This window comes from Perca flavescens, chromosome 15 (genome assembly GCF_004354835.1).
Source record: "Perca flavescens isolate YP-PL-M2 chromosome 15, PFLA_1.0, whole genome shotgun sequence".
In the NCBI taxonomy this organism is placed as follows: Eukaryota; Metazoa; Chordata; class Actinopteri; order Perciformes; family Percidae; genus Perca; species Perca flavescens.
In genome coordinates this window covers 16449211-16474788 of record NC_041345.1, presented here as the reverse complement: position 1 = coordinate 16474788, position 25578 = coordinate 16449211, and the positions used below count along the sequence as shown (strand labels likewise).

Here is a 25578-nt window from a genome sequence, read left to right as displayed (position 1 = left end):
AAAAAAAAAAAGCTTTAAAAGATGTTACAAAAATGTTAATGTTTCATGATTGCTTCCAACTACTGGGGTGACAAATATGAACTCTTTTATTGCTGGAAAACATACCAAAGTATACCAAGTATTGAAATAAAGAAGTCAAGGTTTCATTTTTAAAATGTGTATCAAAAGTAAATAAAAAATATGCATTAGGCCTATACCAAACATGATGATGCCTCACAAAAAGACAACACTATTCAAAGATTGGATGGATTAGATTATTTTGCATCCAGGGTTGTGGTTAGTTTTAGTTGTCAGAGGTAATTTTCTTTTCCAGTTGGCTCATACAACGTTCCTGGTATCCTAAGTCTGAGGATATAGATGAACATCAGGAGAAGACTGAAAGACCATTATAACATGTCTGAGTACTGCCTATATTTCCCACTTCAGCTTCCATTAATCAAGTTGTCATTCTTTAGTACTGTAGCTCTGTGCTCCTGCTTGTTATTATCTCGGCTTCTCATTTCTAACTGGATTCATACTTCAACAAGACCAAGGACACAGTGGCGCGTCTGCACCATGATCAATAAGAAGTCAGTCAGGTGTGAGGCGCTCTTCTGGGCACGATCAAATTTATATCAGGGTAAATTATTTCAGAAAGTCATGCGTGTTATTTCAGCAAGTCATGCATGTTCCTCAGAGACCTATCTAATGAACCATGGATTTGTTAAAGCAATGGTGTGGCACGCAGGGCTAAAGCATGTCTTCCATCCATATGTGCAGCTGAGCATTAAGACCTCTGTCCATCTACAGTAACCCTTTCAACTCATAGGTGTTAAAGAGCAAAACCTAAATTGTTGTGTTAAATGTCTGACTGTCAGTCAAAGAGGGGCTGATCCTCAGGGACACATCCGAAAGAGTCTACAGCCAGGGGCGTAGCAGAAAATTCTGGGCCCTGTAGAAAGGCATTTTCTATGGGCCCCTCCCTGCATCCACAGCTATTCATTCTAGCATATTTTTGGGCCCTCCTCACATGAGGGCCCTGGGTACTCCGTCCCCTTTTTACCCCCAGTCTACAGCCATGTTAGTGACTCTGCAGACTATACTAACACCACATCAGCATGCAAACAAGCACACAGTGACAATGCGAACATGCTGATTAGTAGGTTCAACATTTACCACAATCACCATCTTAGTTAAGTGTGTAGCATGCTAACATTTGCCAATTATCACTAAATGTGAAGTACAGCTGAGGGGAATGTAGCCTAGTTTTGCAAGATTTGGGTCATAAAATTAGGGAAACGCATTACAATCCATCCAGTAGTTGTACTGATATTTCAATCAAACCCACAAAATGTCAACCTCATTTTGGCACTAGAAGAAAAGTCAGGGGATCACCAAAGTCATTAGGATGCCTCTTCTGGGAACTATGAATGCATGTATGGCTACAAAATGTCATAGCAATGCATTGCATTCTATAGTTAACCCCAAAAACAAGTTTTCTACCAAAACCTTTGAGAATTTTTATTTCCCCATTTTCTGCATCATAAGTCATATAAAAAGAATAAAGTATTTAATGGTGCAAAATTTCTCTGGCATCCTTCAGGCTGTTAAGCGTTTTGGGAAAACACCCAGTTAAAATATTCATCAGTAAACCATCAAGTTAAGTGAACAAAATTAGCTCTCTAGAAATCTGGAAAATGCCCATTTTAGTCAGACACTTATGTTCAGTAACTGGCTGTTTAAGGAGAGATCATCATCATCATCATCATCATCATCATCATCATCTAACCCCTCAGACAACTGGTCATAAACACATGAAACAAAAACACCAACACACTGACCAGTCACCATGACAAGTACAACAAATAATCACCGGAACCGAAAGGATATACCTCCCATCTCATGCCTTCCCAGCTGCTGCTATATAAAAGCTTGCGTCTGGTCAGCTTTTTTCCTTTTTTCTTTATTTTTTTTAAATTAACAGTGTTTTGGATGTTTTTCAACTAAAAAGTACGGCAATCATGCTAATGAATGAAATTATTTTTTCAGCAAACAGTTACAACACAATTGACCTAGCAAAGCAGTTTTGTGTTTATATGTGCCGGTCTCTAATCTACAGGTCTGGCTGACTAAAAAGGGAGGGACCCATCTGCTAGCGATAGGGGCCGAGACAGAGAGAGCTACATGGATAAATATGCATCAAACAAGCCACTTTGAAATTTTGCTTGTCTCATGAATACAAAAGTTGGGAGACCCTCCCCCGTAGACAAAAGAAAAATTAAAAATAAATAAATTGGATGACCCTCCCGTCAACAAAGAATAAAAACACATGACCCTCTCTGTTAAAACATACTAAATAAGCTGCTTGACACAGTAAGGTGGTTGTCATCATGCCGAGACCCAAAGAAATTCAGGAACAATTGAGATCTATCAGTCTGAAAGGGTTATAAAATTGGGAATCTATTTTCACAATCAAGGCATCACTTAAATAGGGAAAAAGACTGGGCAAAATGGCCTGCATGGCAGAGTTAAGGTGCTGAGCAAAAGATTTCTCCCTCCAGCGGTCCATTCCATAAATGCCGTCCTTAAGGTTCAATTGAGGCATTTTACATTGAGAGCCATTATCCACAAATGGCGAAGACATGGAACAGTGGTGAAAAAGGAGCCATAGAACACCAAAAAACGTCCAAAGAACGTAATCCATCTCTATAACAGCAGGCGGCACTAATCTGTATTGTTGCCCAAGAAATGAAAACACTGGCAGCTGATTGGACTTGCCGTGATAAAAGGAACTATGAATTCTGCTGTCTACCAAGAGATCCTGAAGGAGACGTCACCATGGGTTTGTTTTCTCCAGAAATTCCAAAGCCGGACTGTCATGGCGGCCGTTTCAGAATAAAAAGGCCGTTCACGAAAATCTCATGTTGTATTAAAAATAGTTCACTGAAACATGTTGCTGCTAAGGGTGGCCCAAAAACATTTTATGATGGTTTGGATTTTTTCTCGAGAAATGATAAGGCCATGCAGTTGCTGAATCTGTCTTCATTTCACCTCATTCCGCTCGCCATTTCCGGGTGAGTCCTGACTGCCCTGCCGCCGACTGAACATGTCAGGTCGGCCAAAATGAACGCCGACAGCCCCCCAGACTGACGACGGCACACACCGAACAGATTTGAGTCACTCACCTCGCCAGACTGTCCAACGGCCGATAATCGGCCCTGTGTGTCAGCACCTTTAGGGAACGTTCCCTAAAAGGTTCTCTGAAGGTAATACCTTTAGGGAACTGGGAAAAATATTTTGCAACCTTCAGCTAACCTTCCTGGAACATTCTCTAAAAGTTGTTTTTGTTGAAATTTTAAATAACCTCCAGGGAATGTTCCATAAAGGTTCTCTTAAGGTTAATGTTTTACATTCAACTAACCTTTAGCATCCCACATAAACATTTTTGGTTCTGGGAACGTTCGCTGTAACAAGTACAGGGCTCTAGACTATTTTTGCCTTGGCTGCACCTAACTTTTTTTATTTAGGTGCACCAGCACAAAATTTAGGTGCACCCAAAAGTGGGCTAAATGTTCAGTTTTAAGTCAAAGCCACTTTTCACAAGCTCCTTTTTTAAAAACAGATTGTGATTAAAATAAAATGCAAAGACAAGATTGTTATTAGGGCTTAATCAAAATAATTTTAAGAGAGCAGTTCTGGTGAAATCATTAATGACTCATACCACTTTAATTGTCTGTGTGGCGCAAATTTCAGCGCCTGGCCAATAGCACCTTCCACCTCATCTGCCTTCACTTCATGCAATTTCTGGCATGCTCCTAAAACACATAATAGAGGTTAGAGTTGTCAAACAGCTCAAAGTGTTAACATTGTACATAGGGTTGGGCACCGAAACCCAAACAATACCCAACCCTAATTGTAATAAGTAATAAAGTCTTTATTGCAATAATAGCTCACCAATCATTGCTTCACACAGTCAAAGCTTACTAAAAGGGCGCTTGCTCTGCCTCCCTTTAAAACAAAAATTTGACCAGAGGGCATTTTTGCCCACCCGGCGGAGCATTCTTCTGACCGCTGCATTCAGGTTTGCTCCGCCGAGTGAGCACAGGTACATTGTCTGAAAGACATGAAGAGATCATTGTTAGCAGCCACCGCCCTGTTGTACGCCATTCTTTTTTTTTGTGCTTATTTCAGCCTCACTTTCAATGTTTGAGGTGAAAGTGGCCACTTTCGCCTTCTCAGCCGCCCTGCTGTATGAATCTTAAGGGACAAAATGGGGGAAATCTTTCATGCAGTTTAGTAGCTTAATATGTTAAGTACAATATGTTTTGCCTCCATATAAACAGGTTTGCAATTCTTCAGCCTTAACACATGACTGATGTCTACCATTAGTTGTTTTTATGTATTTTTTTAATACATTTGTTTTACCTGTCCTAAGCCATATTTTTTTTAAGAGGGAATTTCTTCCACCTCTCTGTCTGCTAGGACAGCCTTTATAACCTGTCTCGTGACCTCCTTGTTGGTCCAGTACAAAAATATTCCCTGTAAAGTAAAACCTAAGTAAACATGTATTGCAGAAAACATAATTCTTATATAGGCATTAACATTAAAAGTACCTTTTTCCCTCTCAACCCAGGTGCTGGGAACAGCAGCCATTGCGCCGTCCAGGAATTCTACAACTGTATATTTTTTATCAGTCATTTCTACAAAAGGAAAGGAAGGTAAGGTAAGCATGATAAAGTAAAGTGTTATATTGCGTTGTTGAGCATGCATGGCCCATTCAATTGAAAGCCCACTCACCACGTCAAGGTACAGGCAGATATAAACTATACATTACACAAAGACATAGAAATGGAAGGGTTATTGACAGTTTCAATTGACAGGTTACATTCAGCATTAGGTTGGGTTAGATTGAACAAAACGATGTGAAAGAACATTACCGACAATGGACACTGTCCTGTATGCTGTCCTGTGACTCCAAGACACTGTCCTGTACACTAGGGCTGTGCAATTAATCGAAATTTAATCATGATTAGGATTTCAGCTCCCAATGATCACAAAAGCAGAATAATCGAGAAATGCAATTATTTAGCTCATTACGGTTTGCACGTAAACTCTTATTTTCTCTTGTGTTCTGAATAAAAAATAAAGTTTAAATAGGAAAAGTATTACAGCAAATTTCACAGTGGTAGGTTTTTTTTTTTTTTTTTTTAAATTGTTGATTTATTTAACTTTTTCCACTGTTTTAAGTTCAATAATTGCAAGATCTTTCTAGAAGTGAACTAATCGTGTTAAATTATCGTGATTTCAATATTGACCGAAATAATCGTGATTATATTTTTTTTCCATAATCAAGCAGCCCTACCGTACACTGTCCTTTGACTCCAAGACACTGGACTTCTGGAAGATGCTCGGCTATGATCAAATAATTAGGTAAAACATTTACAGGTAACATTAGTCAGCTTAGATGAACACACACAACCGTGTCACAGCTGTGACGGAACGCAGACAGCACGGATCTTGTTTGTAAAAGTTTGTTTGTTATTTACCTGAAGTTGTTCCTGGTTATCTAATGAAATTGTTTTCAGATATTCATACTCTTTTAAAGACTAAACTTGTTACTGCAAATCGCAGTAACACGCATAATTGCAGTCAGAAACATGTTAGGGAACCTTTATTCTGTAAAGATTAGCTTTGTAGAACCTTGAAATAACCTCCAGGGAACGTTCCCTAAACCTTTAGCATGTTCCCTTAACACATTTCTGACTGCAATTATACTTGTTACAGCAAACATTCCCGGAACCTTTAGAGAATCAAAAACTGTTATGTGGGATGCTAAAGGTTAGTTGGATGTAAAACATGAACCATAAGAGAACCTTTATGGAACATTCCCTGGAGGTTATTTCAAGGTTCTACAAAACTAACCTTTACAGAATCTTTAGGGAACATTCAAAGAAGGTTAGCTAAAAAGGTAAAAAAAAATAACCTTAAGAGAACCTTTAGGGAACGTTCCCTAAAAAGGTTCTTTAAAAGTTCAACAAAAAACAACTTTAAGAGAACGTTCCAGGAAGGTTATAGCTGAAGGTTGTAAAATATTTTACCTTTAGGGAACGTTCTGGGAAGGTTTCCTAAAAGGTATTAGGCTACCTTCAGAGAACCTTTAGGGAACGTTCCCTAAAGGGTATGTGTTTGCTGGGCTGTTGGACTGCTCCAGAAAAAAAGTCCAACAACAAGCTTAGGCTGCACGGCGCCAAGCAAACATAGCCTGTGCTGAGCCAAAACGCAATATCACCGAATGAAAGCATAAGCAGCACAACACAAGCAGACTACCTTCTGACGATGGCGGTCGAAATCCGGTGAATGGCCCCGAATAGAGTGGTTGCGGTCGGCAAACACAAGATAACGTCTGTCCGGACATCTGACCCAACGGCTGTGTGACAACCAGCTAACCACGCGGACAGCAGGCAGCAGAAGACGCGAGAAACAGTGTCACATCACCCGTGGCAGCAAATCGGTAACAGGTTAAAATGTCCGCGCTGCACACCTGCCTGAATATGATTGGACGTTACCAGCTACAACAGCTGTGAATGAGCCAATCACTCTGAAGCACACTGCAAACAGATGATGCCAATGAGCCAATACAAGCACTACATCGTGCTCTGCCAGAACTAACAATATATTTGATGATTGATAATCAAAATATAGGCTAATATCAGATGTACTACATTTGTTTGTAGTCTTTTTTGCAACCTAAAAACAAGGGCTTTTTCTTTCACATACTAAAGTTTTATAGGCTACCTGTAAATAAATACAGAGAAATAGTAGTAAAAGCTGATGGTCATCTGATAGAAGAAATTATGCTCACAGTCACATGATTCTTTCTTGCATCTGCACACAGTAACCCTTCTTCACAGTAATTACACACATGAACATTTCATTTTAGCAATGTTGTAAGCAGCATTTCTTCAGTCAGGTTTTTCTCAGTTTTACACTTTTTTACGATTGTTTACACACTAAAATGAAAATTTCCACACAATTTGCAAAATTCTACTCCAATGAGCAAAACACCTCCACAGATTTGCACAACGTTACACACAATGTCTGCTTCACCCTTTTTGCAAAACATTACACACAGTGATTTGTAAAACTCTACACACATTTTCACACCTTAGACACAGATAAGGATTGTGAGGTTACTTCCTTGTCATTACAAAGCCCCGGACTGCCAATGACCACACTAATGAACAAATTGGATAAACACATCCACCAGGTGTGGAAGCACACATGTGCTTATTTGAAAACGCAGCACTTAGGTGTGCTATAAAAGGCAGCAGGTGAGTTCACCTGTCTTCAACAAAAATGGAAGGAGCTAGAAGAAGAAGAAGAAGAACAGTGAGAATGAGAGGGGGAGCTCAAAGGGGAGATGAAGGAGGTAGAAGTAGAGGAAGAGGAGAAGAAGGACTTGGAGCCTGTGATGTGGATGAAATCGTATGGCCTGATCCAGCCAGACGGAGGGATGATGAATAGTTACAGTATTCTTGTTGCTTTTACAGTAGTTTTTCTTCAGAGTCAAAGTGTTTGTACTTCATGCAATAATTTTTATTTGTCTACAGATGTTATTTATTTCATTGATTTCATTGTTGGTTGATTACTGTAACTGATTATGGTAAGAAATACTGTAAGTATTGAAATAAATACTTGAAATATTCAGTCTGCAGCATCAGTGTTGTGCAGTGCTTGGTAAGTTTATAGTAGGCCTATTTGTGTACATTCACCCTATATCTCAAACTAATCATGAAGAATGTTGTGGGTTTTGTCATCTAAATTATCCCTTACATACCAATGTCTGGCCAAAAATTTAGCACATGCTATTTCCTAAAATTATTTTTTTTTACAGATGTGTTTTTTATTTATCACAGCAGCATGAAACTGGCTGCAATACTGTCTGATCATTGAGGACTGTGTTTGTTAAATGAAAACTAATAGCATTTTCACAAATATGTGTATATGTTTTGACTGAAGTGTGTCATTTTGCAAACAATCTAGGAATTATGCAAATTGAGTGTGGTGTTTGGATAATTGTGATTTATATTTTGAAAAAAAGAACCCGGTTTTCAAAATTGCATGTAAACAATTGAAAAAAACTGTAATAATGACTCAGATTTTTGTTTTCAAGTGAACAGCTGAGGCTGTGGTGTGCTGAGGCTGCAACATTTCCCATTAGATACATTGTGTTCTTCTGTCTGAGTCAAAGTGTGGGTTCACGATGTTCTCAGCAGCTGCTCTGAAGAAAGACAGTTTTTTTTTTTTTTGCTTAGACTTGTAGACATTTGATGGGGCTTACATTTTTTATAGAGCTCTGAAGCAAAAAGTTATGATTCATACAACGGAATACGTTCAAATGTTTCCAACATCCATAATAGTATATAGCCTATATAAACAGTATTTTAGCAATAAGCACATGGTCTTTTCTTCGACGACAAAGGCGGTTGTCTGCTTTGAATTCAAACCAAACAACTGCACACAATACTCTTTAAGTTTCCTTGGTTGGTTCTTGCTTCTTCCAGTCTGTTAATTATGCTAGGGCACTATGAGTGCTTGTCCATCTGTTATTTTGATGATGTTTTGTTTGAAGTGGTGTTTCTGAGGCTAATGAACGCTTCTTCTCCTGCCGATCAATGATGTCAGTCAGCCAGTGGGGTATGCTGAAGGATTCTCCATGAAGCCAATCATCCTTTGTTCAGTAATGCTTCAGTATCAGTGTGACAGTACAGATTGGGGTCAAAACAAACCTATTAATACCTGAATTAATAGCAGGCTTGTACAACCCTCTGTCTGTTTACTAATTGAGGCTTTTCGAAAGGCACCGCCAACAAATCCATATAGTCATGGCTTTAACGTCATTATCAAACTAAGTGTGGATCACAGTAAGGTGGAGTTAAATTTGAAGCTGGATGCTTAAACAAAAAAACTTAATTGTGTTTGCAGTATAAAGAAAAATGCTTGTAGGGGAAGTGGAAAGTGCTTGAAATAAGTGTTTTATTGCAGCGAGGGGACTAAATACAGTTTGTAAACTCACCAATAAACCTAGAATCATAATGGCCACTGCTGCCCCTTGGCTCGATGGTGGCATTTCTCAGTGCTCAGTGTGATCACCATGGAGTGAGAACAATGTGAGTTAATGCCATCTAATACCTCTAAACTGTCAGTTTTCAGAAAAGTGGTACTGCCAAAATTCTGAAAAGTTGAAATATTGTCAACTTCAGGCTCCTTCAGAAGCTGCAGAGAAAAGCAAAAGGTGCCTTGGAGAATATGTCTGCTTAGTTTACTGAGGCTGTTCTCAGCCTCAATTGCTTCTTTTTTTTATAATTAAACAACAACAAAAAACACTGGCACACTGAAAAACAACCCCAGTGGAAGCACAACCCAAGACAAATATGTCATACTCAACAATAAGTGCATACACGACATCATCTGCATTGGTTTCTATGACAACAGGGGATAATGACGTACAGTATGTAGCTGAGACTTTGGTGGCATTTTGCAATGCAAAATTGTTGTTTTTTCAGTCTGCAATCAAACTTCATTGGGCTATTGTGATGAGTCTTGTGATTAGGCTAACTAACCAGTGTCTTGCTTTCAATTTCTTTTCTCATCAAACAATCCTCTGACTCACAGTCCCAGAGCCCACTGCAAAGCTTTTTTAGTGTTTGTGCACCTTTGAAATCAAACTGCCTTTGAAAAGAGATTAGCTTCGAGATTTGCTTTAAACATTTACTGAAAACCCTCATTTTTAGTTTAGCTTTCACAGAAAAAAGGTAATTTAATCCATAAACCCTGCCATACAGTGATTTAATCATCTTGTCCTGGAGCCTTACTAATTTATTTATGAGACATTGTAGCATGTCTTTATCTGAAAAAAAATACTGCTTCCTGATCCAGTGCATTCACTTCTAGAAATATCTAAAGGATAGTATTAATGATCTGTTGTGAACCACTGATAGCAGTTACAGTCATTCACTGAATAGAACTTTTGCATGCCAGCATCTTGCCTTCTTTCATTTATTCTGATATTTCTACCAGTCATGTCGTTTCATGAGTAAGTACTTCAGCATCAGAAAGTTTTCTTTCTAACATTAATTTGTGTATGTTGAGTGAGTCCTGATTCAACATGTGCACGTAGCCTTGAAGGCTTCCCACATAGTCTGAATAGAGTAGTAGTAGTGCTGGCAAGTTCTCCAAAGCTTTGTTTTTACACAAACTATCATGGTTCATGCTCCTCTTCTTTTTTATCTGTGTAAAATTCATTAAGAGTGGTGCATTTTGAGAAATAATAAAGTTAGGAATCATGCAGCAGGACTAAGAGGATTTTTGATTTGATTTATCACTTAGGGTTAGATAGTATTGACCTCTGCAGAAAGGAATACATTGAGAGATTAAATATCAGTCTGATTTAGAGTGGTGTAAACTCCTCGGATCTGTGTTGGCAGGGCTGTAGAGAAATAGGTCAATATGGTTTCCCCCAGTGGTAAAGACCCAGGCCAGAAGAAAGTGACACACTGCCCCGTGTACTGAACCCACTAATTGCCTGTTCTGCTCGGTGTGCAAAATAATAACTGTTGAATTAGCTGCTAAGAGAGAGACTGCTTCAGTTAAAGACGCACAATCTGAGACTATGACATAACATTTAATTTAGCCAGTAACTAGGTACATTTACTAAAGTACTGTGAAAGTACTTTAAAGGTACCTGTATTTTACTTGCGTATTTCTCCTTTTTTGTGCTACTTTATGCTTTTACTCCACTACACTTCAGAGATAAATATTGTACTTTTGAATCCCTTACATTCATTTGACAGCCAAAGTTAGTTACTTTAGATAACCTTATAAATTATAGCCAATGCAGATTAAACCTGAGGGTCTCAACCTTTCTTGCTTGTGATCCCTTTAGTCTAGTCATGTTTCAGATGTCTATAATCATTTAACAAAAAAAAGCTAAGATAAGAGAAATGTCCAAAGAAATTAATGCAAATTTGTGTTCCCAACCTTTTAATCATCTCACAACCCCCCCAAAGTTGTATTTTTTGATGTTGAGGGGTTCAGACTAATAGCTTGGGAAACAACTACAACATTAAAATACTACTGATATTGATAAATAATTAACAATAGTACAATGTAAAATAATTACACACAATAGTCACAGGGGCCATTTTTCTGCAGAATGAGATTCACTTTTGATACTTTAAGTACATTTAACTGATATTACTGCTGTGCTTTTGCTTGGATTTTGAATGCAGAACCCCTTTTTGTAATGGCGTGTTTTTAAATTGTTGTGTTGGTATTTTTACACAAGTAAAGTAAAAGATCAGAATGCTCTTCCACCACTGGACTCATTGATCCATCAGCACAGTGCAGGCACTTCTTCGTGTAAATGCTCCAGTGATCATGAGCCGAGGTGTGCAGGTGAGGTAACACTTCACCTCCTGATACACACCGCTGAGTCTGTTGCTGTGATTAGTCTTCTGCTATGAAAAGGGACCAATAAAGCAAAGATCCACATGCAGCAAATGAACCGTTCACTTATAATGTCATGGATTTCTACTCTAAAATGGCAAGACTGAATGCCAGCTTTTACACCTCTACAGAAGACTAATTAAAAAGATGGTCTCTCCAAAGTAATTGAGTTGAGAACATGTCATTATTTTAGAGATGCTGAAGTTAATGATTCTATCAGTATTAGTGTCACACCTTTACTTTGGGAGCTATTTGATTGCCTGTTATTCACACAGGCCAGTTGCTCAATGGTTTCATTTCATTCTGCTTTTATCAGCTCAGAAACGGTGTCACTGCTTGTCACTTTTAGACTGCAGAATGTTCTGCAGTTTCTGATCTCTAGAAACAATGAATCCATAATGAAAAATAAATATTTGTATACCAGTATCATAGAGGGATGATGTCTTGGCACATGCTCTTTCTAAGTTAAGTGGAGACACACAACTGATGAGTGTTGTCTTGTGCCTACATTCATTAGGGGAGTCTGGATTGATCCTTTTTATTATTGTTGGCAACCAGTAAAAGAATGGCTACTCTTCAGATTCCATCGTTATGTTGAGTTAAAAGAAAAAATGTTTTTGACAATGTTGGCCTGAAGCTGCCTTTTAATAATTCACCAATTCACTGATTTTCTATGCAGACTACTCTGTAAGATGTCGTGCTACATCTTTTGCTCTGGGTGGAAATCAATCCTGTGTTTTCGCCTTCCTTTCTAAGTAATCTATCTGCGGTTGCTATGGAAACTCTCACATGAACAACACCCAGAGGTATTTCTGAATGTTAATTTGCCTTACACTGAGGCCAGAATCCATCATTGTCCAAACTAAGCTGTTTGCAGCGGCCAAATTCCTCACCACCCTTTTTAAAGAAGGGTGGTCCTGTTACATAAGGAACCACTGGAAATGATATCTCAACTGGAATCAGCCTGGTAACTTTGTAATTTAGTGGTAATTGTCAATATGTGCACGTATACTTGTTTGTGGGGTTAAACATTAAGAAGAATTTCAGACTTGCCATATTGTAGAAGCAGAGCAGAAATATTGAAAACCACTTAAGTGCACTAATAAATGACACAATGACAGCAGGATAAACCATAGTGATGTGAAATAATGTATGTAAAAACATACATGTTTTTTTCCTCCACAGGTTGTTTCTCAGTGTGGACATGATGCTCTGTCCTCCGTTATGTCTGACCCGGTGTCATACTTCGTTGATGGATGATAGCTGACAGCAGCGCAGACAGCATGTCAGAGCTTGTGTTCGGAACAGGAGGAGGCAGGAACGTGTCAGACTAAAGGTTGTAAGGTTGCATCTGAATGTTGAGCAAAGTCACTCACCGTGGGAAGAGGAGCCCACGTCGGACCCTGTTGATTTGACTGAATATTTTCTACCAGAGAGCACCCCCCCAGCTTTTAAACTGACTCATCTGGGTTTTCAATTGAACAGCTGACTAAATAAATGAGGTGGAAGTCAATTCTTCACTCAACAACCAAGTTGTTAGGGTCTCCCCATAACAGGAGATTGGCCCCTCCTCTCGTCCTCTCCATTTGCTGATAAGACTTATTAGAGGTGGCAAGAAGCACTGGGTGATGTTGTGTGCACAAGATAGTTTGATTGGTGGGTGGGTGGAGGTACAATTACTGGGTTAAAAAGAGCAGCAGGAAGCATTTAGAGCATTACAGTCTCAACACTATAATTGAAATATAAAGCTAAATCTGCAAATGTGTCCGGAGTTGGATAAATAAACGTTACAAAAATGCATTATACTGATAACAAACCCATTGTTTCGTGCATTTGTATCATAACCCACAAAATTTGTCATTAAGTGGCTTTTTATTTAGACGATGGTATTGGTCATCATGACTACATGACTCATAGCACAAATTTAGCAATCAATGACATTGTTCCTGCCTTTTCTCTGTAGCACGATTCATTCTTGTCCACCACTTACTTTTGAATTGTCAAAAAAGAGTCAGATTGACACTATTGATTCTTGTGACCTTTTAATTTACCTCTGCCATGCTGGGACTTTTATTCTTTGGTTTTGATCATTTCTTTATTTATTATGTTGAGTATCATGACATTTATTCCTCCTTGGGGGTGCATATAAAAATATATTCTCTCCGCACAGGATGCTTTTTCAATAATAGTTTAAAACAGGACAATATTTTATTGTATTCTGTCGATGGAGGGAATTCTATTGATACATTAATCAATATTAGACAGTACATTGATTTGGGCAATATACACCACACAATATATGCTGCATGTCTAGTAAACTCGTTATGTACATCAACACTAAAAGTTACATTTTGTACAAGATGTTTGGGGTCTTTGTGATTGTGATATTTCTGATAAAAGCAAAACACAGTAATCTACTTTTAACATAGGAGAGACTTTCATGCATGCATTCATGATAACCTTCCCTGTAGGCCAAAGCAGTTCTATTATTATATATAAACCCTCCAAAGCTCTTAACCACTGAGAATTATTACTGTATTACTGTTTAGCATGAGGATGTGTTATTGACACTATGGTCATTAATACAGATTCATCTTAAACATATCCTAAAGCACAAGATTTGTTACCCATACTGTTTAAATTTCACATGTAAATATGAAAATTAATTTTAATACATACATCAAAAATTCCCGAACTGTTGTCAAATTCCCCAAGTGATTCATCCGATCCTAAAAGTTAGTTAGTGGGTTAATAAATAAGAAAATATGTTTGGAAATGCTTTACTTACAAATTAAAGTTCCAACATTGTCCACAAAGCATTATTATTTTGTCGGTGTCCCTCCTGAATTGATTGGCTATTTGATTATTCTCACTCACTACATATCAAGCCATGGTAAAGATGAATGCAAATGCAAAGATTCACTGCTTTATTTGAAGGCTGATTTGGATACATGTGCAGTGATCAATGTTGCTTTAGGTTTATTTGTCAGGTATCGACCTGATTATGCACAGATTGGGAATAGATTGCCGGGTGCTGCAGCCTCCCTCCATACCTTCTCTCTGCAATCCTTTTTTTTTCTGCAGTGAAGAGTGAACATTAAAGTGAATGTGGAGGAGGAGTCCTCACTAGGGGGAGAGAGGTGGGGGGCGGAGGAGAGGAGGGGGAGGTGTAGAAAGAGTAAAATACCAGCAACACAGGCAGATAGCGGGGTATACGCTGGGATAAGAGAGGCTTCGGTGTAAAGAGTATGAGCATCTTAACAGAGCAGGTCTGCTGGGAGTCTCGCTCCTAATCTGAGAGGAAGCTTTGGATACTGTCCACCCATCATCAGCCTGGTAGGTTTATCATACTGCATCTTCCTGATCTGCATGCTGATTCTGCTGGAATAGAAATGTTGTAAAGAACATTTGCAATTCAAATTCATGACAACAAAACACAATCAGCATTTTCCTTGTAATCATTTTATTGTAAGATGCAGAAGCTGGCCGACTGATATCTAAAGTTAACACATGCCAGATGAAGCTTTGACATCATTTGCCTTATTATCTTGCTTATTGATAAAGATGCGACATATGGTCATGTTTGTTGTCTTATCTGTGCCATGCTTGTCATTTTTTAATGCGGAACACTCTCATGTGAAAATAGAGATGTTTTCCCACAGAGTCTGGTTAAGGCTGTGCTACTGTACATCCCCATCACCCTCCTCCTCCTCCTCCTCCTCCTCTTTGGCTTTGCTGTTTTCATTACATATTGATTGATTTCCAAAACCTCTAATTGTACCCTCACAAACATCACACTGAGCTTAGCCAAAGTCTGCAAATTCCACCACCTGTCAGGTCCCACGTGCTCTATTACCAGTTCACAAAGCTCCTATATGTCTATCCCTGTTTGCTCTGATCCATCCTGAGACTCTTGCGCATGTTCTGGCTGGAGTCGTAGCCCTGATATCCCATTGCAGTCAAAATGTAATATCAATTCAGAGTGTCTTCCCTAGTGGGAAGAACGATGAATAAGCCTCAACATGAAAGAGGCTGCTGAAGTCATGCATTGACACAGAGGAAATGTCTCTGCAGCATCAACCACTCAATGCTATAACCCTGCCTCTATACAGGGTTAATAAGAACACATCCCTACCATCTCCACTTTAGAGTATCATTTATTTGCCATTGACTGGGATCAGTGTTACCTCTTCATTTTGTTCTGTCCTGATTCTGATTATACAGATAGATCGGCAGCAGAGTCTACTCAAAGGATGTTAAAAATTTAATAATGTTTAATTATTCATTTTAGGTGGGTTATTGCTGAGATTTGAGGAATGAGTATGAAAAAGTATGAAAGCCTGAGGAGGACTTCACTACATTTCAGTTTTTAATGGTCTGTATTTACATAAGTTTAATTCCCTTTAATTTGACTTTACTGTCTTAAAAAGACAACACATGTGATTGATTTTTTTTCATAATTTCTGGCAAGACTCCAAACTCCCAAAATAAACTCTGTCCATCTACAAGTTGCTTTGCTGCAGTCTAAGCTTCTCAGTGTTGCTATGTCAATTCAGCTTCATGAGCTTTATTAATCATCACATTTGTATGTGATGGGCCATTAATGAATCATGCATGCGGCATGTCTTTATGCAAGACTGTTAATTTAGGAATAATTACCAACCTTCATTCATGCTTCTTTAGTTCAATTCGGATCAAGCTACATTCTTGCTTTAGGGTGATTCCATGAAACATCATTTGATGGTTGGAGTCTGAAAATATGTGGGCTGTTTCCTTTTTTCATGAAAGGAAATTGCAAGAACAACACAAATTATCTGGTGTTAACCAATAATATATCAGAATTGGATTTCCGTTTTCTCTACTGCTGCTCAATTTGGGTTTTGCTTCCACACGAAAAGTCTCAGACAAAGGTGCCATTTCTAAATGAAGGCCACTGTTTGAAGGTGATATAACGTGAAGTTCTTTCGATAGAGGAGTCTACACTTGAACCACATACACTACATCTGTTACCAGCTGCCCATCATTACTTCAAAAGCTTCTGAATGGCAGTTGGTCTGTATTGTAATTTCAGGTGTGCAGGAGCTTGCTCTTCACAATCCTAAAGAAATGAAAGCAGTAATAATGTGAGAGGTGAAAATTAAAAATATATATATATATTATTAACATCCAATCCAATCCAATTGATCAAATCATATAAAACTAAATAGTTTTGTCATATTCAGATATGGTTCAATTCCATAGATAGAAACCAATTCTTAACAAACAACACACTGATGAACTATGTGGAACATATCCAAACACACAGGGTCAGCTGCTCATTAAACATAGATGTTCAACTCTTTGATGGACAGATGGGCTTGTGTATGATTCTCTCCACTATGGCTCATCACATTCACCATCAAGAGCACCTCTTTACTTTCAAGCCTCAATTTTGCACCACTTGCCAGTCTGAGAGTGCATGCTGACGTCATTGGAGACATCACTTTCATGAAACTGCAACACGCCTGAAGCTCTAACATGATGTTATTACTGGTCAGAAATTGAGATGAATCACTGCTCAGCATGCATGGATGATGTGTTCTTGGCTGAAAGCAAATATTCGGTGTGACTTGTACAGCATACCTTTTGAAAAAAAATAAATAAAGTGTGTTACCAATTTTATTAATCCAGTAACATCTCCAGTTAAATTGAACTGCATTGCAACCTTACTTATTCCCAGGACACATCCGACAATACGCCACCAGCCAATTAAAACCAGCCTTGCATTCTTGTTTTATCAATACTCACTTGGGATTAATTGGACAAAGAAATCTTCTGGTGCATGCAGGTTTTTTTTTGTATGATTTTAGTTGCAAGTTGCAATGACCGCAATGATCGCAAACCCCTCAGGGTGAACTCATTTGTCATTTTATCAACATTACCCACCAGTGCATGAGCCATGTAGGGTAGGAAATGTAATTGCACAACATTATTCACAGTTGATTTAATATTTCCAAGAAGACCTGGTAAAAAAAATCTATAGGACAGTGATTATAATTTGTTTGATACGTGTATCTTCTCTCTTCTCTTATTTCAGAATTGCAAAATGTCTGACTTTGAGGATTGCAGCAAGCCAGGAGGGCAGGCGAATGTATCTGAAAGCTACCAGCTGAACCCCACCAGTGTGATAGTGTCAGTGGTCTTCTCCCTCATCTTCCTGCTGGGCACCATCGGCAACAGCCTGGTGCTCGCTGTGCTTCTGCGGAGCGGGCAGTTAGGATACAACACAACCAATCTGTTCATACTCAACCTGAGCGTGGCCGACTTCTTCTTCATCATCTTCTGCGTTCCTTTCCAAGCCACCATCTACTCTCTGGAGGGCTGGGTGTTTGGTTCCTTTATGTGCAAAGTGGTCCACTTCTTCATCAACCTCACCATGTATGCCAGCAGCTTCACACTCGCTGCTGTCTCTGTTGACAGGTATAGTATCTGTTATTCCCAGAAAAGAAAATATCGAATTGTGCACATAAACACACAACAGCATATTATACAACACAGCAAATACTTACTTTAAAACAAACATTATTCCACGTATAGCCTACGTACCAGGCTCATATGTGATATTTGAAACATCCATGATAAACACCCTTTGCTTCCTGTTGCAAAGGTTTGTTGCTAGGGCTGCAATTGTTGTGATGATAATTCCCATTATTAATTTATCTGTCAATCATGTTCACAATAAATTTTTTTGTCCAGTGATTCCCAAGGGCTACCACTAATAGTAGTACAATTGCTGTCTTCTTGAGACTCTTCTCTTCTTGAGAATCTTTGGCTATGAAACACAATATTGTATTATCTTTGAAATCTTTGATCAGTCTCTCTGAATGCGGAATATTAACCAGATATTATCATAGAAATGAAAAAGAAATCGAACTTGTTATCAAATGCAAACATCTACATGTTGCTGCATGAACCAACGGTCTTTATGTCACATTTATCCCCCTTGATGGGAGAAGAGTTTTTACGTATGTATTATTATTATTTCATTATATTTGTTTGTTCTTGTTGAGCGTGTGGCACGGAGAAGAATGGTGCATTAAAACCAAAAACATCTAGCAGGTGTCAATTGACAGATGCGGGAAGAATAGACAGACATATTTAAGCTTAATAAAAGCACCCACTGAACTGTAAGCGTCATTACTTACACCTTCTCCAGAACTGATTAATGAGTTCTTATATGGATTTATAGGTGCATTATTTTCTTTGGTGTGACTCCTTCAAGATAAAACCACACCTATTGATGATGCATCTTCCTGTAACCTTTATCAGAGTTCCTGCAATAAATATGAGCAATAAATACCTGCCTTCCGTATTCAGAGATAATTGCATAATTTCCTAAGCCAGCTACCTCACAAACAAAAACATTACTATATACACAAAATAACAGTCACCTGAACTGAAGTCTGTCCCCTCAGGTAAAATAATTATGTGATACTCATTTGCAAACAATAACTTTATGTTAAACAAATACAATAGGATAAACAAAAAAATATGTTCCCTTCTCTAGCTTGTAAATGGGACATAAAGACCATTAGGTCATAAAGCAACATGTAGATGTGTGCGTCTGGTTTTAAAGTGTGTTACCCTTGCAAGTATTCTCAGTGATGGTGTTTGTTACTGGGAATCATATTTGTGTCTCCTTATTAGTATGAACAGGTTTTATTAGACAGCAAAGCCTCAAGAAATCAATATGGAAGGCTGTAAAGAAGCTTTTATTCAAGTCCACATTGTATGCTGGTGCATTTAATAATTTATCACAAATGTTATTTTTCTCATCTGAAGATGAAAAACAACTCTGGGAACATGAAGAACAGGAAGACCCCAGAGGTACACATTAATGAAATTAGTCAAAGACCCGTAAGACCTTACAGAGACGCTGCTAAGCCATCATTAAAGTTGTCGGGCAACATCATCAGCTCAGTCAATATGGACAGATTCGGTGTGCAGCTGCCCACTGCAGCAGACACCCTCTGCTCACACTGGCTGAGTTTACACTTTAGAGGATTCAATAGATTTTTCAGCCTGCCAGCCAGACGTTTCCTCCCCGGTCTGGAAAAGAGCAGGGACATCCAAGTCGGGATGTTAATGGATTTCTGCTTTTTTCCTCAGTTCCTGTGTAAGAAGTAAAGAAAAGGCAGCAGCTTACAGTTACACTTTAGACCAGGAATCCCCAGCAGGAATTAAATCACAGCTCAGCTTGAATGAACAGCAGCACACACTCAGTCTTTTATAATTATTTGCTGCTGCAGTGAGCCGCCCACAGGCAGATAATACGTTTACTCTTATTTCATGCCAAAGAAATGTGAAAATGATTAAATATAAGACAAAACAATTTGGCATCATTGCTTCTAATCAGGGTGTTAATTTACACAAATACTTAACTGTATAACTGAGGTATTAAACCCACTCAGAGTGAACTCATTTATATATATATTTTATAGACGTGTTACTATAATGATTTTTTAAATGGTGATCAGCAACCAAATATTGATAATTTGCAAATTACTGCCTTTTACCTTGGAGTGACCTTTCACTTTTTGCAGACAATACAAAGGCAGAGAAAATAGGGGTCAAACGTCAAGTTTGAGCTCAAGATTTTTTATGAAGGTACATTGAATCTAATTGCCAGATTTCCAGTGTCCTATCTATAATTCATTTGGCTGGACAACAAAAAAACTTTGAAGTAATTTATCTCAGTTCCACACTCTGGCGAGTAAAGGTTTTGTTTTACCTTTGTAGGGCAGTATATATATATATATATATATATATATATATATATATATATATATACACAAGGTACAAGGTATCTTTAATATCCCCGAAGGGCAGTTAGGTTTACAGCCAGCAGTAGGCTACATAGACAGCAAGCACACCAGAAAAATTCAAAATACAAGCAGTACATTTTAATAAAGTCATTCACAATGCTAACGGCAGCAGGAATAAATGTATATACATTGCAGTTCATGTCTATTGTTGGGCAAAAATCAAGCCAGTGTTACATTTGGAAAGAAAATACTGAAACAGCATCTAGATTGAGCCAGTTTGTTGTGAAGTGGGGGATACTTTGAAATTAAGCCATAGCTCCATTTCCCAGGTAATGTGGTGATTTTGTAATTTGTTCAACAGATGTTTCCCAGTCTGATTTTCTACGTTTTAGAGTAATTCAGCAAAACATTTAGAATCCAATCAAAAACACAGAAATCAAAGCGTTTTGTCAGACATTAACCGACTGTTCATCAGCTCATGCTTTCTTACAAACAACTGAGTAATGTCTGAGTACTTGTCCAAGCCACTGTGCCTTCATTTGTATCAAGGTGCTTTTTTCCTTTAATGTTGAACATTAAGTGTCTTTGGCCTCATTTCAGTGAGGTTTTTCAAAGACCAGAGAGGCCTGTAACTCTTGAGAGCTATGCTGACGTGTCCAGTAAATGCAGATGTTGAGGACATGGATTTGCAGCTTTACCCAGAATCCCTGCCTCAGGGAAAGGAAGCTGCAATACCTCAAATACTCCTTGTCCCTCAGAGAACATAAGCTCATAAAGCAGCATGTTGAATATGGTGAATGCAGCGTTACATGTTCAAAGAGGAACAAATCAGGTGACGATGAGGCAATAACTTTAGCAATAATACATGAAAAGCAGTGTGGTGTCAAATTATTAAAAGAGGTCGGTGCCATAAAAACATCAGGCTCTTTCTTCATTATACCACGTGATGTGTGGTGGGATTTGTTCCTTTATCGCCTACCTTCTCAGCAACATTAAAAGCACAGCACAAGGCACAGTCATGTTCTGTGCTATTGTCATGGTTTCACCAAGCGATGCATGCACGGTCAGATCCTATTGAAAATCCTACAATTATTTTTGAGTGGATGTCACAGCCAGTATGCCATATTTCCCTGAGGTACGAAAGAAATGATTAGTATGTTTGGAATGTGATCCACAACTGAAATGTACATTTCAACTTTCCACATTTAGTCACAGCTTCATTTATCCCAAATGAACTTCTGAGAGTAGACACTTTGAAAAATATCTCAGTCAATCACAATTTGTTTGCATGTACACATGTAAAAAGGACATTGTATTAGGTTGTAAAGTAAAACAAAACAAACAATCTAATAAACCAATGGATTTATTTCCAAATTTTTAATACATTTACAAGTGCTAAAAATGATGGATTTTGATTTATGAGCCACCTCTCTCTCTCTCTCGCCATCAGCCTACAGTCAACAGATTAAGAAGCAATCTGCATCAGCGCGGCCTAAAAAGTTATCATTCAATGGCTACTGAACTAATAAACTGTATTACTTTATAGCGTAATAATATTTAAAATGTTCTTTCTGTAAATACAGATTTCTGTTCCCAAGTTTAGACTTTATTACGACGCTTTAATTATGACAACTTGCACTCTAATTATCACACTGGCTCAGTATGTTCACTAATTATCTTGTTCATGTGGTTTGGATCAAATGTCAATGTGTTATTTGTTCTCTTTGTAGGTATCTGGCCATTCGTTACCCGCTGCGCTCCAGAGAGCTACGGACCCCGTGTAACGCAGTGGTTGCCATGGTGATAATCTGGGGTCTCTCTCTGGTTTTTGCGGGTCCTTATCTCAGCTACTACGACCTCATCGATTACGCCAACAGTACAGTGTGCATCCCTGGCTGGGAGGAGCAGAACAGGAAGGTGCTGGACACGTGCACCTTCCTGGTCGGCTACGTCATCCCCGTGTTGATTGTGAGTCTCTCGTACACTCGAACCATCAAGTATCTGTGGACGGCTGTCGACCCTCTGGACGGCATGTCCGAATCCAAGAGGGCCAAACGCAAAGTCACCAAAATGATCATCATTGTCACTGTGCTTTTCTGCATCTGCTGGCTGCCGTATCATGTGGTGATCTTGTGCTACCTGTACGGAGACTTTCCTTTCAATCAGACCACCTATGCCTTCAGGCTTCTCTCTCACTGCATGGCCTACGCCAACTCTTGTGTCAACCCCATCGTGTACGCTCTGGTGTCCAAGCACTTTCGGAAAGGCTTTAAGAAAGTGTTCAGCTGCATCCTCAGTAAAAATGGGAGAAATAAGGTCCATGTGGTTCATGTAGCCAACACTGTGCCCGGGTTTGAAGCAGGCTCCACTGAGGTGTCGCAGATGAACGAGGAGAACGTACGACAGAATGAGTGTGAAATGATAAACAGGCGGATTGTAGAACCAAGAGAAGCCACAGTGACACTGAATTTGCCATTTCAGCGACAGACTTGACAAGTGATTCAGCTTTGCTGACAGGCTCAGTGCAGATTGCCTTATGCGAAAGACATTACAGCTACTAGAAATGCGTTAACTTCTCATCATGACATTCACAGTTTTGGTGGCAAACAGGAGATGAGCTCAAATGAAACATGAACCGTTCATTTGCAAAAACAGATATCTCCAGTTTTTAGTTATTTTACTAAATCATGTTATTTTCTGTTCAATCCAGGGAATATCATTCAAAACTGGTGTCAGGTTGTTTTGATAAGAGATCAACATTTTTTCATAAATCACCTTTTTTTTATTGTGCACTCAAGGGAATATCAATCAAACTAGTGTTGGTTCATTAATTTTTTAGAATGGCTTTTATCCGTTTTTAACAAATGAACTCTTCATAGTAACGCAGACAAATAGTGTTAATGTGTATACGGTGAGTCCACAACCAAAAATGTGTTTGTTTCATCATTTTTGTCAAGTACTTACTCCCATAATGCTCCATTAACAGATATACACAGTCAGAAAGGTTTGTTAGTTGTAATAAAAGTGAAAAATTCTCAGTATTTCCTGTTTCCACCATTTGCCTTAACCATGGCCTGCACTTTGGTGTTTATTTCTAGTTTCATAAGCATTTGAGAATCTACATGATTCCAGCACTTCTTAAAGGAATACGCCACCGTTTGTTGAAATAGGGTTATTCACCGTCTCCTCTATATTTATATAGGTAGGCAAACGCATTTTTGTCTCAGTGCATGCATAGTCTTAGTCCGGCGCCGCCGCCACTAGCTTAGCTTAGCATAATGAATGGAATCCTTTGTTGCTGTTAGCACGTAGTGAGTAAAAGTGACCCAACAACAACAAAAACAAAACCTAATTACTTATTGTGGCCTGCGTATTCACAACAAGTAAAAATAGCAATGCAGATTAAAACTAGACGATTTCCTAGGTAGATATTGACTTGGGACTATATTGGGTGGAAGTAGGCTACAGCCGAAGCACTGCTACTCGGGAATAGAGATATCGGCAGCCTGCGGGGCTGCCGAGGTTAGTGGACAACCAAATGCCGCTGCCCTGACTAAGATCCACGGGGAGCAGCATTTGGTTGTCCAGCAACCCAGAAACAGTGACTTTGTGCCGGCCGCAGAGCCCCACGGGCTGGCGATATCTCTGTTGGAGTACTTTTACTCACGACATGCTAACGGCAACAAAGGATTCCATTCATTACGCTAAGCTAAGCTAGCGGCGGCGCCGGACTAAGACAATGCATGCACTGAGACAAAAATGCATTTGCCCACCTATATAAATATAGAGAAGACAGTGAATAACCCTATTTCAACAAATTGTGGCGTATTCCTTTAAGAGCAGCACATAATGTTGAAGGGGGGGGGAGGCACGGGAGAGGAAATCAAGGGAGGAGAGAGGCAACGAGCAAATGTGTTTTAGAGAGATGAGACGTCCTTTCTTTTGAAGCGTCACATGAATTTGTCAGCTGTTTGGGCGGAGTTAGCAACTCCTTCAGCTGCATGGCTTCTGGTAAGGCTGCTCTTGTGTATCCTCGCTCATGGCTCCTTTGGTGATCCCTCCTCGATGCTCGCTCCTTGGCCCTTTGGGCAGGAATAAGAGCTTTGATTCACGGTCTTCACCGAGGAGGGACAGAACAACTTCCGGTTCAGCCGAGGACAGAGGAGTAGAGGAGCTATCAAATAAGGGTTATGAGATGCACCTCTAGTCTATTATTAAGGTTGTAGATTTTCTAACTGGAGCAGGATGTTATTCGGTCCATTTCACTTCTATCTTGCATGCAGATGCTGTCTTGTCAAGATATTACTGGTATATTTAAATGATATACTGTATGTTATAACATAAAAAAACTCTCAGAAAATTGTGGGCAAACATGATATTCAGTTATATTTCAATTTCGTACCAGCATTTAAAATCTCAAAATTTTGATTGGAATACATTCTGGTGTAAGAAAAAGTTTAAGAATCAGGTGTCAAAATACATTTGGTAAACGCTTTATAAGTATTTGATAAATATTTAAACAATTCTTGGTAAAAGACTTTTTGGACGCCTACTAGAAAACTGGACATATTTTCTTGCTTTACTTGTATTTTGCAATGATTGTAGTCATGGCATGTTTCTCTTTGGTGTAAAATATGATATACTTAAATGAATAGGTTTATCAATGAGTGCACTTACAGTAAGAAATTAAGAGTTATGTATTTTAAAGGTGTGTATTTTGTGTATTTATATTCTTCAGTATCTCTCTCTGTTGTGTCCTACTTGAGAGCTGTACAGAGAAAAGCTTACATGTGTTTTAGCTGTGTTCGTTTTTGATTATGTAAAATGCAATTTTCCTCTTGAGAGACTCATTTCCAGACAGAACATTCTCCTTTGCACTGACCAATTTTCCTCCAGTTTGTTTTCTGTGATTTTGCCCGTTGCATCTTAATGTGTATACATTATTTCTGTTTGTTCTGTTTCATCATTTGACTTTCAAACATAACAGCCTGTAGATTTTATGAATATATATTTAAATAGATATTTATCAAAATGTTTTAGATTTATCAAAATGTTTTAGTACATTTTGATAAATGTTCTAATCAATGTTATACAAACTTAAATAACCAAATAAATTATTTTCTGCTGTGAACTGAGTCTATCTATTCATCTATCTATCTATCTATCTATCTATCTATCTATCTATCTATCTATCTATCTATCTATCTATCTATCTATCTATCTATCTATCTATCTATCCATCTATCTATCTATCTATCTATCTATCTATCTATCTTGCTATTTAGCT

At 38.5% G+C, this 25578-nt stretch overlaps 1 protein-coding gene and 1 long non-coding RNA gene across 2 annotated transcripts; one reads left to right on the top strand and one right to left on the bottom strand.

Annotated features, from left to right (window-relative positions):
• Positions 1 to 3635: 3635 nt before the first annotated feature.
• LOC114570347 (uncharacterized) lies at positions 3636 to 6493 on the bottom strand. The gene is made up of 4 exons (XR_003694488.1): positions 6307 to 6493; positions 4593 to 4679; positions 3934 to 4093; positions 3636 to 3794 (listed from the first exon to the last, which is right to left on the bottom strand). It is a non-coding gene; the product is annotated as an uncharacterized LOC114570347 (long non-coding RNA).
• Positions 6494 to 17572: 11079 nt separating this feature from the next.
• Positions 17573 to 22784, top strand: galr2b (galanin receptor 2b). Its single transcript, XM_028600656.1, has 2 exons — positions 17573 to 17946; positions 22022 to 22784. Exons 1-2 carry the CDS (start codon positions 17573 to 17575, stop codon positions 22782 to 22784), a joined length of 1137 nt encoding a protein of 378 aa, XP_028456457.1.
• The last annotated feature ends 2794 nt before the right edge of the window (positions 22785 to 25578 follow it).

What these genes read in the sequence shown, in the direction of transcription:
- galr2b (XM_028600656.1), top strand. Translation starts at nt 17,573, where the DNA reads ATGTCTGACTTTGAGGATTGCAGCAAGCCAGGAGGGCAGGCGAATGTA. An exon ending in GCTGCTGTCTCTGTTGACAG is followed by an intron (nt 17,947 to 22,021) that starts GTATAGTATCTG and finishes TTCTCTTTGTAG; the next exon opens with GTATCTGGCCATTCGTTACC.